Below are 15,156 nucleotides of genomic sequence, written 5' to 3'. Positions count from 1 at the left end.
TTAAGTAGTTAGAACCTGATCTTACGCTTAAAAGCAGTCTTTTTTTTTTTAAAGAGTGAGAGAGGAGAGAGAGAGAGAGAGAGAGAGAGAGAGAGAATTTTTAATATTTATTTTTTAGTTCTCGGCGGACACAACATCTTTGTTGGTATGTGGTGCTGAGGATCGAACCCGGGCCGCACGCATGCCAGGAGAGCGCTCTACTGCTTGAGCCACATCCCCAGCCCCTTAAAAGCAGTCTTGATCCTCTAATCTTTTACAACTGCCTTGATACACAGAAACCTTTTGAAAAATTCACACTCCCTGAAATCTTTTGTTTGCGTGGTCACATATTGATGCTTAAATGTTCCAGTATCTAATATGGCCACTGTAATCTTGATAACCCAAATCACCTTTTCTCATCATTCAAAACCTACACAGGAACAACCAGATCAAACAGATCTAAAGCTACTGTGTGTGTGAATGAACATGCCCCTTTGCTTCAGACCTGAATGCTGTACATCTATTTGGATTATATATTGTGTCTGTGTATTTATGCTTTGATTCATAGTAACTTCTCATGTTATGGAACTGATTTGCATTGAACATAAACTGTAAATAAAAATAAATAAATGGCTAAAAGAGCCAAAAAAAAAAAAAAGAAAGAATCAAAGGAAAGGTCACTTAAATAGAAACACACATTTATCATATACTAGATCCTAGGAATACAAAGAAATTTAAGACAAAGTGTGAGCATTGAATAATTTGTAGACTGGTTAAAAAAAAGACTAATAAACAAATAATTTTAAAATATGTTGTGTTTGCAATAAAAGCACATGCAAAAAGTTAAAACCACAGACTTAACAAAATTTACAATACTGTCACTTATGACAATGATGTACTTGTATTTGTATTGCTAGTACCTGACTGAAAGGAAGAAATAGTAAGATAAAAGACATAGAAATTGACTCAGTTAAATGAGTATTTTCCATATTAAATTTTAAAATCAAAAGGAAAAAACAGGAATATTTTGAAAGAGATGATGGGCCCATTACAATCTGAAGTAAGTTCCAGATAGATCAAGAACTCAACAGTAAAAAAAAAAAAAAAATACATAATTTAAAAAGTATTCTAAGAAATCATGGATGAAGTAAGTATAGGCTTTGTATGTAAAACACAAAACCCAGAGAATATAAATAGATATACAGAATTTCTACATGGTTACAAATAATCATAAAAGGTCAACTAGAGAAAAAATTTCTGTAATATATATAGTCGCCTTTAATTTAATATACAATGAACCAAGGATATGAATAAACAATTTGCAGAAAAAATTAAAAATGATCAATACAGAAAATGCCTACCTACATTCAGAATTAAAGAAATGCAAGTCAAAATCATGATAAAATACAAATTTTCTCTACTAAGCTGTCATAAACTTAAAAACCTCTTATTGTTCAATGTTGATAAAGTTATATGAGTACAAGTAGATGTTTGAGGAAATATACCCTGAAATAATCTCTCTGGTGGGCAATTAGGAATCATTCACCAAAAATTTTAAATGTATGAATTGCATGATGGATAAATTCCACTTCTAGGAATTTTCCCAGTGTATACAGCTGTAAAGACCAAGAGTATGAGGAAGAATGTTTACTGCAGTACTATTAACAAAGACAATTAGAAACTTCAAAAGTATTAATCAGTGTAGGATGTGGTAAATGAATTATTTTAATACCCACATCATGTTATTCTATGCAGTTGCTAAAAGACTGAAACAATCTTTTATGTGGATTTGTTAAGATCTCTGTGATATATTATTAAATAGGACAAAATATGTATCTAACATGATCCAATTTATTTACTTTAACACACACAAGCACACATGCAAATGAACACAACAGTCATTTTATAAAAGCTTTCCTCATGAGAAATATAGGAAGACTGTAACCATAAGTGGCATTTGGAGAAATGAATGGCAAAGAGATGATTAAGATGATGAGCTATGGAGCTAAACCTGTTGTTACAAAATGAAGCCTGTTCTGTGGAGTTTCACAACAATCACTGCTTCTTCCACCTGGATCTCCAGAGCCAGCGCTATGTGGAGCCCAGGCTTTTTCCTCTGAATAGCTGCAGAGACATAATTTATCTTGTTCATATTGTCTGAACAGACATTGGATTCTCCCAGGAAGCCATTTGAGATCCAATACTACACTTACTAGATAAAAGTGTTTCTACACATGGAAATTCAGCACAAAAGAATTGTCTAAGCTTGGTTTCCCCTGACTTTATCTTTCCACTTTTCACAAGTGAATTCCCACATAGGGTTTTATAAGCCAGTAAAATTAGAATGGAATGGGCAACTGCTAAGATAATGCATTAGCACACAAAGGACACTATATTCTTTTCCCTCAGTGAAAGCATGTGGAACTTCCTTCAGTGAATTTATATATCTTTTTCCTACTGGTGAGATAAAAAGTCAGTGCCAGTGCCTTTAAAAATAAGGTTAAAATGTAACCACTTCCCAAAGTTGACTTCCAAACTAGCACAAATACAGTAAGCAACATGATTTTTAAAAATGAATAACAGCAAGTAATTGGGGATATTAAAGGAAATCAAACATAAAAAAATAATCCATAAGACCAAAAAGTACACAGAATCAACACAAAAGCCTTAGTTCAAATACAAACCCCTAATGAAACAGCATGCTAAAATGGAATCAATAATTTACAATACTTTTGTAAGCTTTCTGAGGTCATTTATTTCAATAAGGTATGCTTTAATATGAATTATTTCAAGTCTATTAAACTAAAAGGAAGGAATAAATTAACTGTAGTGATTAAAAACTAAAAATCTAGGCAGAAAGAGGTAAATATTGTCTCTCAAAAGATACCATTCTTTTTCCATAATCATTAGTCATTATACCATATCAATGTTAGGAAAAGAATTACAACATCATCTTTTTAAAGTGATCTTACCATGTAATGCTTATAAAGTTAATCAGCTTGAGACAGTGGACTTGAGTTATTACTAAGGAACCTGCTAGTATTATTAGTATAAAATAATATCTAGCTTCTATGTTGACAAAGGAGTTTAAAGATGTAGGGAATATAATATGCTATCGCTCTTTCTGCCTTTCTTATTCTACTTTAAACCTTGTTCACTGAGACAACTCAAAAGAACCAAAATCTTCAATGCTCTATTACTCCTGAGGCTATGAGAAGGAAACCCATTATGCCTCCTATCCCTGTAGGATAAGGTCCATTAGTCATCTGTTCACTAGGTCAGTAAAACCAGTTGTTCTAAATCAGGTTATGATCCTGATTTTGGACAATCATGTTAAACATTTTAGGGATCTAATTTCAGAGAATCTTATTCTCATATGCAGTATGAAAATGGGATCAAAGATCTGTTATGCCACTGCCCCCACAGTACTTAGTATTTATTTTCTCCTGACTCAATTTCATGTTCTATTATTCTTCCATTCTAGTATATGAAACTTCGCTATACCTACCACTCATTTATTGGAAACCATATCCCCCATCTATATTACAACCTGTATCAACCCTTTCTCCCCCCTTGCTTTAACTAAAAGCTGGATCTTTTCTATGGATTCTCATGCAGCCTTCTCAAGTGGTAGGAGATGAGGTTTCTCTTCCCCATCACCATTTCCAGGCCATTATGTACTCTCATTTTGTTAAAATCTTTGCCCTATAAGATTCATTCCATCAAGCTATGTCACCTGTCACCCGAAGTTATCCAGCAGAGACTTGGCACCTATAGTTCCTTGTCTTTCTTTCTACCCCAATTCCTGTTCTCATCTAACTTACAGCATTTTCCATGGGGACATTAAAAATTTCTTCTCCTTATGGCCTTGAGACCCTCATTTACAGTGGTATCTCCCCTGCTCCAACAATAACAATACTCGAGGTAGTGCCATCAATCCCCATCTATACTACCAGAATCAACAGCACAAACATCCCTATTTCTGGTTAAAGCCTCCTATATTTCAAGTTTGCCAAACTAATTTTTCTAAGCCCACTTTTGTCCTTAATGATACCTAAAGATCACAATTTTTCTATTTTCTTTCTATTTATCAGCTGTATTACAGTAATACCCTTCTCCTACCCAACTTGGCCTTTATTCTTACTCTTTCTCTAGCTTAGATAGCAGAGCCTAGTATTTCAATCACATTCTTGCCAATTTCTTAATTCATCTGCCCTTCTGTCATAACTGACTGGCAAAATGCCAAACTTGGAGGATCCAGGACAATTAGCACTTAGGAAAAATTGTATACAATGGCAACTTTAGACTATTCTAGACTATAATCTCACAAGCCCTTAACACTAAAGAGCAGTCCTGTAATTTCTTTATAGTAATTTTTTTTTCATATGACTCACAATATTTATAGTAGAAAATTTCTACTTTCTGAAAATTTCTGACCACCTTATTTATCCTTAACTCTCACAGAATAACCTTACCACCTACTCATAAAGAAAATACAAGATACCAGAAGACTCTTTCTTCCCACATTTACCTATAAACTTACTTCCATCAGAACCTACCCTTTTAGGTACCCTTTTCCCTTGGAAGGAAAATCTCTCCTTTGGTTCTTTGGAATTGACTTCTCTGAACCTATATATAATCCATGGTTTCTTCTCTTTCTCTTATGTATAAAGAATTAAGTCTTTCAATTCATTCTCACTCTATCTTGGATAGTTCCCACAAATATTAACAGATCACCTCCACTTCGAAAAGACAACATGTCTATGGTCCTAGACTCTATCCATTTTTCTTTTCTATATAAGCAAACTTAGCAATATTGATAGTTACACTCAGTTTTTTAATTTCAACACTTATTAGCCAACTTTATATAGGTTTTATTCCCCACCATGTGAATGACAAAGCTTCTAAATTAGGGCATCAATCTTTCATGTTGCCAAATACAGTGAATATACTTGGCCACTCACAGCAACTCTCCATAGAGATGGTCTCTTTCTTCTCCTTGAAACACTTTTCCTTTGCCTCTGTGACATTAAACTCCTTTGGAAAGTCCCTTTCTGGCTCATCTTCCTGTATTTAATCTTAAGAGTTCTTAAGAATTGGTCCTGGGATCTTTTGTCACTGATCCTCTCTCTAAACCAGAATGTTCTTCTGATATACAAGACTCATATCCACCCAGATAATTATTTAACATTTCTAAGTACACAGGCATCTCAAACTCTGTAAGTCCAATGACCAAGTCCTATCAATATTTCCAAAATACTTCTCCATGAATTCACCTAATTGTTCTTCCCATCTCCTCTTGTCCTGACTATGTACAATGATACTTTCATATTTTAAAAAATTTATTAATTTACTTTTGGGGATACTAGAGACTGAACCCGGGCTATATGAATTTGGGCAAGTGCTCTTCCACTGAGCTACAACTCCAGACACTGTAGTGATCTTTTTTTATAAGCACAATACTGTTCAAGCCAAGCCCTTCTTCCAACTGCTCTAAACATTACCTAAAATACTGAATCTGGAACATGATTTACAAAGCCCTCATGATCTAGTTCTTGCTTACTACATTAGGTTCATCTTATGACAGTTGTCATCCTTCATAAGGTCCATTAGTCATCTGTTCACTAGATCAGTTAATTCTTATTATTGAATTATTGATATAATTCAATATGAGAATTCTTACTTTTCTTAGCACTTCATTCCTCTTTATTATTATAAGTGTAATTAAAATAAATTGTTTAATTAGTAATTTAAACTCTGTCTTTCTAGAATCCTAAGTCTTTAAGGATAAAGGGACAACTACGTTTCTTCCTCAAAATATTTCCTAAGCATTATTTCTAAAGCAAAGAATGTTAAACAGCCCATAAAATGTACTCTCACATTCCTCAGTGAATCTTCCTGTATTGTACGAACAGGAAGGAAAAGTAGGCCCAAATTTTCACAGTCATATCAATATTTATAGCAGCTCAATTCACAATAGCTAAACTATGGAACCAACCTAGATGCCCTTCAGTAGATGAATGGATAAAGAAAATGGAATATTATTCAGCCTTAAAGAAGAATGAAATTATGGCATCTGCAAGTAAATGGATGAAGCTGGTGAATATCATGCTAAGCAACATAAGCCAAACCCAGAAAACCAGAGGCAGAATATTTTGATTGATATGCGGATGATATTTCACAATAATGCAGGGAGGGCTAGAGAAGAATAGAGTTACTTTAGATTAGGTAGAGGTCAGTGAAGGGAGGAAAGGGATATAGGGATAAGGACAGTAGAATAAATCAGACATTTTTAACCTATGTACATATAAGACCGGTAGGATTCTACATCATGTAAAACCAGAATGAAAAATTATAATCCATCTATATATGATGTATCAAAGTGCATTTTACTGTCACATGTAACTAATTAGAACAAATAAAAAAATTTTTAAAGTATCCATACAGGAGTTGGACTATAGAAGTGAAAAGATAATCAACACCCTACTATGTCATTTTCTGGCAAGCAAGATCTTAGAGATATGAGATTTGAAAGTTATAATGGAATACCATTATGTTGTGTGTTTATGAATGTTAGAAGTTGTATGTAGTCACAGCTGTGGCTTTTTAACTGCTGATCATTATCATGGTGACTAATTCTTAAATTCAAAAGTTCTAGTAGTAGTCTTGAATTTCTGGCAAGTACCTAATTTCTTATACAAAATTCTTTTGTATTTAAACTTTATGAAGAGCAACTTATTTTACTGAATTTTGAATGACAGATTGCATGTCTTCCTCAATCCACTATAAGTAGGTTGTCAGCAGAGTCTATTCATCTTGACACTTATTGATCTGGTGTCTACTTTATACTCAGTAAACATTTGCTGAGTGACCACCAGCAAAAACAGTTTGAGGTTTATGTGTATAAAGTCATTCATAATGACACAGATAGCCTAATCCCCATAACCAATTACCATATATCAATCTTGCTGTGCTAATTATTCACTTTTATTTAGGAGAAAGGAAGTACTATAGGTTCTGTTCCATGATATATCCCTTGAAAGATGGTCTTGGTTCCCACATGGTCTGTCCTGATTATTACTACAGTACAATAATATAGTAACAAGTTAGCATTCCAGAGAGCATCTTGGTTAGCAAAAAAAAAATCTCATCTACAATTTTCATACTCTTTATTCATCTGGTTATCTTAAATAAATATAAAAATAATAATTGAAAAAACAAACTGAAATGTGATTTTAAACTTAAAATTTTCTCATTACAAATTTCTGTATCCCCAGGGATTTATAACACTATTTATTTAATTTGTATGTGTTTATAGTGCTTCCCCTACTCAGGTATTTTCAAATATTGCAATGAACATGCTCCCCCTGCCAAAAAAACAGCATGGTTCCTTCACAAGATGTATAATTTTTTCAAAACAAATCAATTCTATGTTTCTAAAATACATTTTAAAGTACAGGAACAAAAGTTGTTGTAACAAAAATTTACTTAAAAGTAATAGAATAAGGAGAAAATCGCACTGTTACTCCCTTCTTTAATAGTGTCTCATTTAATCAAAGTAAGCCATGTGAAATGAACACCTGGGTTTGGTGAATTTCTCCTCTCTGAAAGAGAAAATGAATTCCATTTTTTAGCACTTGAATTCACATCACAAAACTTGGTTCTTCAATAGTCTTCAACAGCATCATAACTAAGCATACAAGTTAAGTCCTCCATGCTCTGAACAAAATCTACATGCCTAGCCCTCTGTGCATCTTATAGTCCAATGACTAGATATTATTCTCTGAATATATCTAGTATTTTCCTTTAATGGTCTTCTTCTTTTCTCCTTGGAATGTCTATTGAAATCTGAGACCACTAGCTTAAACTTACTTGCTTCCCTTTTGTGTTCCCACTGAACTGTTTTTCCTTTTCTTAAGCAGTAACACTTCTTGATTTACATAGTACATATGTATGTACATATTCATTTCTAAATCCTGTTGAGTTGCCTGTATCTCAGAGGTAGAGGCCTTGCCTTGTTTAATCACTTAATATTTAGAGTGTCATTCAAGACATGATCAATTAAATTAGTATTGACAAGTTAATTTAAAACTGAATGTCTTATTATACAGTCTAAAATAATGTCTTAATTTACAATATTTAATTGAATTGCTGACCATACTTTGAAATCCCCTACTGTTATATATGTTTGATGTCTATGTTTTTTTAATTATAAATAGTGTATTGAAATAAAAATCTTGGTGTAGATTTAATTTTCATTCAATTTTTTTTTCATTTAAAAAAATTTCCAATTTTAGGACACCAAGATTAAAGGTGCCAGAAAATGTTTTGTAACAGGATTGAACTAATCAAATACAACAGAAAATCTGAGTGTGCTAAATCCTCAAATCATTTTCAGAATTGAACATTAAAATGTTTAGTTTTTGACAATTTATTTGGGTTAAGAATATATAATCTTTTTAACGTATTTCATCTAATGATATTTTCATCCAAATTTTGTTTACTCATTTTATTTCTTCTTTTTCATTCATTAGCTTACTTTTCATTTATTGGCAGCTGTATTTCTTAGTTATTAAATTTAATAAATGCACATATTAAGATGTTAATATTAACTAATCTATTGTAGTTGTAAACAGTATTTCTACCAACCTGTTTGCTGCCTTTTACAACTCATTATTATTTTTGTTGCTCCAAAACTTTAAATTTATTTATTTATTTGTTTTTTATGTGGTGCCGAGGATCGAACCCAGGGCCTCACATTTGCTAGGAGAGCACTCTACCGCTGAGCCACAACCCCAACCCCAAAAAGCTTTAAATTTAAATGTGGTGACAGCAACAGTCTTTAAAGCTGTTATCTTTTTATATTCTGACCTCTTCAAAGGTCATAGATAACATTATAGAATGTGTTCTGTTTTTTAAGTGAGGTACATTTTACCCTATTTTTTATAAAAATCTCATTATATAGGTATCTACTCACTTTTTAGGGAAGAAACTGTGGATTAAGTGAGTTAAAAAGCTACATTAGAGTTTTTAAGTCAAAATTAAAACAAGTTTCCTTAGAGCTAAGGTTTTATTCCACTGAAAACAGAAATCATATTTCCAAAAAGCCAATTAAGCAGTCAGTGATATTTATTACTAATTTTTTGACTTTATTTAAAAAATATTAACAAACTTTGATAACCTTTCTATGTGGCTGAAACAGCAGAATTACTATATTAGCTTCCAAGATGAAATAAGGTAGGATAGGTAGATGAAATTGGTAGGATACATGGCTAAGGAAAAAAATAACTCTGAGAAGATAATATTTTGGATGTAAAATTAAAAAATATAGTGAACTACCACATACCCTTGCTGCTGTCTTTAGTGAACAGAAATCATCTACTCCAGGAAGAGAAAATTCTAATTATATTTAGTCTTAGTGATACTCTTAAGTTGTTGAAGCAGAAAAAGAAAAAGCTATTAGTATTAAGCAAAGTTCCACCAATTTAGTTGCCTTCAACTTAGGTAAAAGCTATACTGAATCTATGAAATTACGAAGATTATTGTAGATTTAGATAATAAAAAGTCATAAAATCATATTTCAACGTAACTTGAGGGTATTTATTGTTTTAACTTTTAGATACTCCCAGTAACTACATTCATTAGGCTTATTGCATGACAGACCATATTTAACTAAAACTAAAACTCTCAATATCACTAATATATATACTCAGTACCCATGAATCAAAGTGCCCATGATATGACTGGACCATGAGTCAAAAGAATTCAGTACAGAGATGGATGGGAATACTAGATACAATATCAGAATTCTTAAAGACTTATGAACAATTTTGTCCCTGAAGAGGGAAACAATATGGATTTGTCTGATATCTTGAATGAAACAGAATATGAAGATTCTAACTCAAATACCCATTTAACTTAAAATGAAAATCATAACTGAAAACAATGGCTCAATAATAAAAATATCTACATCCTATTGACACATTTACAAATATAAGCTGCTACTATTCCTTGAGGTATATTGTGTTTTACATGGAGGTTGCTTGAGACAGTATCTTAGAGGGATGGTAAAAAAATAAGACTATGCTGGGTACCATGGCATACGCCTATAATCCCAGTAACTTGGGAGACTAAGGCAGGAGGATTGAGAGTTTAAAGTCAGCCTCAGGAAAAGTGAGGCACTAAGCAACTCAGTGAGACCCTGTCTCTAAGTAAAATACAAAATAGGGCTGGTGATGTGGCTCAGTGGTCAAGTACCCCGAGTTCAATCCATAGTACAAACACAAAAACAAACAAACATACAAAAAATATGACTATGAAGGGTAAATTAGGAAAATTGAATCCATACTGTTCATTATCCTTTCACCACCTTAAAATTTCATTATCAATATGTTTTCTAAAAATAGAGTTTTACAATATGATATTTAAAGTCTTATCAGTTTCAGCCAGTTTCCAAAATGATTTCAAAGCCATCCCACTTGTTTCTCATAAAACTCCACTAAAATAGGTATTAAATACTCCATCATCATTCCATTTGATAGAAGAGAAAGTAAGTTTCAGAAATGTTTAGATGCCTGAGGTCTTATAGCCTCTAGAGTTAAAATCATACCAGATTTTTATCAACTTCTTGTTTTGAGCCTCATTTGGAATTCATGAGATACTCCCTTTCCAGAGGAAACCTTGAGTTCCATCTCTATCTTGCAAGCTACTTTTGGGGCCCTTCGCTTTTCACTTTTCTCTCTCTGTCTTCTTAGTTCAGTGGATGACTTAGAAATAGAGGTGAATTTTCTTATGAGGGTGACTTTCATAATAGTGAAGGGAATGATTAGGGGAATCTTAAGAGAGACAGAAGGGAAAATAGAAGGTTTCTTAGTGGAGTTTTATTATTTAAACAAACAAGGTTATATCATATTAAATAAAACTATAAAGAAGTGCTTTTAAAGGTCTTTCTTGTTAAGAGAGGAATTTGAGATGGTATGTTAAACACTCTGAGGTAGAGTAAATATGGCACAGTAGGGATTAAACTGTATTTCCATTAACAGGAGTCATGAGGCTAAATTTCTATGTACTATACTTGCAGATGTACCTTATAATTTCATTTTAATGTTTTGAGTGCTTAATTTCCCACTTTCCAAAATGTAGAAAGAAATATCTCTTATCACTGCAATAATAGCTTCCTTGGAATTGTTAGAAAGTTAATATGACTACCAATAAAAAAAAAATTAAATTCTGGGACTCTGAGAAAGCATTCAGAAAATTCTCTCTCTTTCTCTCTCTCTCTCTCTCTCTCTCTCTCTCTCTCTCTCTCTCATACACACACACACTTTTGCAATATGGAGGAATGAACTGAGGGTTTTGCACATGCTAGGCAATGCTCTATCACTGAGCTAAATCTAAAGCCCATTTGGGACAGGGTTTTTCTAAGTTGCCCAGGCTGACCTTGGAACTTGGGATCATCCTGTCTCAGCCTTCCAAGGAGCTAGAATTACAAGTATGCACCACTACACTTGGCAAGATTATTTTATCTTTTGTTATAATATGCACTGTGAAAAGGTTCACTTTTTAAAATCTCTTTAGGAGAAGTAAGGGTTATGTTGAAGAAATTTTCTTCTATTTCATTAAAAAAGAAAAGAAAACACAACTCAATACCCTAAAGACTTTAGGAAGTCCCATATGGGATCCAATCTTTTTGCTTTTAAATAAATAGAACACAGTATAGTGAAAACGGTGGACTTCAGAGTCATATTGGTTCAAATCATGATTTAGATAGAAGTATCTGGGAAAATTATTTACTCTTCCCTTTAGTTTATCTATAAAATGGGTATAAAAATCTTTAAAGGACAGAATAATAGTGTAGATCATATGAGAAAGTTAAAATGAAAGCACCTATTATAATGTCTGCCTTAGAATAATAAAAGCAAGGAAAAAAAAGTAATTCGGGGGTTCCTGCTATCAGAAAAACACTACATGAAGGGATGGGAATATAATGGTAAGCAAGACAATGCTTCTTGAAAACATATATACAACAGATGTGTTAGGAATTCATTCTTATTTTTTTTTAAATCCAGTAACAGCTGAATCAGGATAAAAAACAAATATAATAAAATTATGCAAAAGATATAATAACCTGGGATGGGGTTGTGGCTCAGTGGCAGAGCCCTTGCCTCACCACTGAGGTTCCATACTCAGTGAAAAGCTATTTAATAACCCAGTGAGGCACTGGGTTCGATCCTCAGCATCACATAAAAATAAGTAAGTAAAACAAGAGTATCGTGTCCATCTACAACGAAAAGAATATTTTTTAAAAAAGTTTTTTAAAAAAGATATAATAGTAAGTAGGTAGTTTCAAGTCTACCCCAACTGTATTAAATCTTTCCATTTCTTGTATTATTTCTTTATCAGCATAGTGATCTGTGAATTTGTGATTGGTGACACTGCCTTAAATAAACACAACATAAAAATTTCTGTATAAATTGTAACTATATGTCACAGAATAAATTCCATGCATATTTGAATACAGATATGCCATAATCAAGGAAAAATAGAACCAATCTCCACCATCAGTTGTTGTGAGGACTGATTTAATTATATTAAGCAATGTTAACATTCAATAAGAGTTAAATATTATTACAAAAATTAGAAAAAGAACATAAATTATACAGAATACCAATAGCTCTCAGAACTAAGAGGTATGCAGTAACCAGAAATCCACAAGGTGGCTCTCAAAGCTTGGCTTTTTAAACCCAATAGGGCTGCTTTCTATTTCTAAAGAAATAAAATAGAATTTGCAAATACCACGTTGACTTTTCAAAAACTAATAAATTCATGATTAACAAATAATCAGAAGAATGCAAAGCTATATAATAAATTTATTTATTAAAATATTTTATAAAGTGAAAAAAATAAAGAAAATAAATTTCACAGTTATAAATTGAGAGAATCTGATATTCAAAACAACTGGCATTGGCTTCAGAATTTAAAATGTCAAAATGAAATTGTAAAACAAAACTTATAATGGGGGCAGGAAAGATGGTGGAATGAGATGGAAATCAATACTATAAGTACATGTATGACTGCAGTTATGGTGTGATGCTACATTGTATAGAACCAGAGAAATGAAAGGTTGTGCTGCAATTGTATACAATGAATGAAAATGCATTCTGCTGTCATATATACCTAATTAAAATAAATAAATAAAAAAAAACAGTACAATTATGAAAATTATCTTTTATTAAGATTTTTAAATTTAAAATTTATTTTCATAGTCTTAAATTAGAATCAGCATTCCTTTTCTGCAAAGGGACAGAGAGTAACTTACAGTCTCTGTCACAAGTACTCAATTCTTCCCTCTGTGGGTCTAAGAAAGCAGTCATAAATAATAAAAAAATAAATTTGACTGTTTTCTAATAAAACATTAATTACAAAAATAGATTTTCACCCAAGGCCCTTTGTCATAGTTTGTCCAAACTTGATGTAAATTATTAAATTGATATAATTAAATAAAATCTTCTATATATCTTAAGAGTACCAATGCACAAATTACCTAGAATAGTTCTTAAATGTAATGTGCATGCAATCACTTGGGAAACAGGTTGAAATGTAGATTCTTATTTGGTAAGCCTGAGATTCTGAGGATCTGATTTTCGAACTAGAATGCAGGTGATCCCATGGCTTTTTAGTTATTTGAGCATACAACAATTAGTAAGGTAATGTTTTCAAGCTTTTTGGCTTCAGGGCTCCTTTACACTTTTTAAAGACCTTTTGTTTATTTAGGTTATATCTGTCAATACTAACCTCAGAAGTTGAAACTGAGAAATTAATTTAAAATATTAATTATTTAAAAGAACAAAAACCCGGTAGATAACATAATTTTGAAATTTAACTGCATTTCACATTTTAATTATATTTTAAAAATCAGGAATAAGTATTCTATTAAGTCACATTAAAAGAAGTGATAAGTGAATACATCAAGTAGTGGGACCTTTCAAAAGATCATTTAGTCAAGAAAAAAGTCAATAAATCTATAAAATTAATGTCTTAGAATTTGTAGATGATGGATATTTCATATGTAAAATACCAGGTATTTGTGGCACATTATTTGCTTTAGTTCCTTATTGCTTGCTGTAATTTGTATCCTACCTGTTTTTCTGCATGTCCATATTCAGGTCCTTGGGTAGGTAAAAAGCAGGATATCTGGCCACAATTTTTTGCTCTTTCTATAAGAGACATAGCTGTTCTTACAGTGGCATTTCGAGCATGTACAAACACCATCACCTACAATAAAGGAAAATAGATTATTTAATATTCCAGTTCATTAAATTATATCTCAATACAAAATCATCTTATATAATCAATGATAAATCTTTCAAAACAAATTCCAATGTATGAATTCTCCCACATTGCCATGTTTTTGAACAAAGTATATACAGAATAAAGGCAGGTTAAACAAAAATCCTTAACATGGCTTTATTATTGGCCTATAAATTGGTTTATATCTAATGGATGGTTTCTATAAAATATGTTTAATTTTGTGCATTTCTCTTCCAAAGTCGTCATTCATAATGCTTTTATTCATACTATAAATTTGAAAAAATAATGTGACCAAATGAAAAAGCAAAATTATTTTTATCATAGTAATGAAGTAATTGTGGGGAAGGTGGAGATCATAAAAGAAACGCAGGGGAGAGGAGGTACATAGCCACAGGCAGCCAATACAGACTGCTAATGGTTTCCTTAGTTTATTCTCTTCAGGTGAATTCACACTTTGCCTAGGTGTCCCTGCTAGGGAAACTGCAGGCAGCCTGCAAGGTCAGCTTGAAAGAGTTGCCACATGAGCTGTTAACTAGCAAAGCTGAAGAGGTCGGGTTGCCCGAGTTCCTGGGAGACCACATCTTGCCACAGTGTGCACCAGATGCCAGACATGGGGACCTAGGATTTAATGTTTGCCATGTTGCATTTCAGTATTCTTTGGTCTGATTGCTCCTTATTATTTTCCTATTCCGCCCTCTTTGAAGGAGAATGTTTACCCTGCACCACTATATTTTAGAAGTATGTAACCTTTTTCTATTTTTATTTTTATTAAGGACTCAAGTTTTGAGTTGGCCTTGGGACTCTGAGGACTTTGGAATTGGACTTTTGAGCAATGCTAGAATGGTTAAAATTTGGGGGACTCTTGGA

The 15,156-nt window shown here is 32.5% G+C and overlaps 1 protein-coding gene across 4 annotated transcripts in view; it reads right to left on the bottom strand.

Moving 5' to 3' along the window:
* The window catches only part of Ascc3 (activating signal cointegrator 1 complex subunit 3), a 340,007-nt gene that overhangs the window by 166,500 nt on the left and 158,351 nt on the right, over positions 1–15,156 (bottom strand). For all 4 annotated transcript variants that reach the window (XM_078019561.1, XM_078019562.1, XM_078019563.1 and 1 more), the window contains one exon: positions 14,119–14,253. In XM_078019561.1, coding sequence (XP_077875687.1) covers positions 14,119–14,253 — 135 coding nt within the window. The remainder of the gene's footprint in view (positions 1–14,118; positions 14,254–15,156) is intronic.

The sequence above is a fragment of the Ictidomys tridecemlineatus genome, chromosome 8, assembly GCF_052094955.1.
Source record: "Ictidomys tridecemlineatus isolate mIctTri1 chromosome 8, mIctTri1.hap1, whole genome shotgun sequence".
In the NCBI taxonomy this organism is placed as follows: domain Eukaryota; kingdom Metazoa; phylum Chordata; class Mammalia; order Rodentia; family Sciuridae; genus Ictidomys; species Ictidomys tridecemlineatus.
This window is presented reverse-complemented; position numbering and strand designations above follow the sequence as displayed.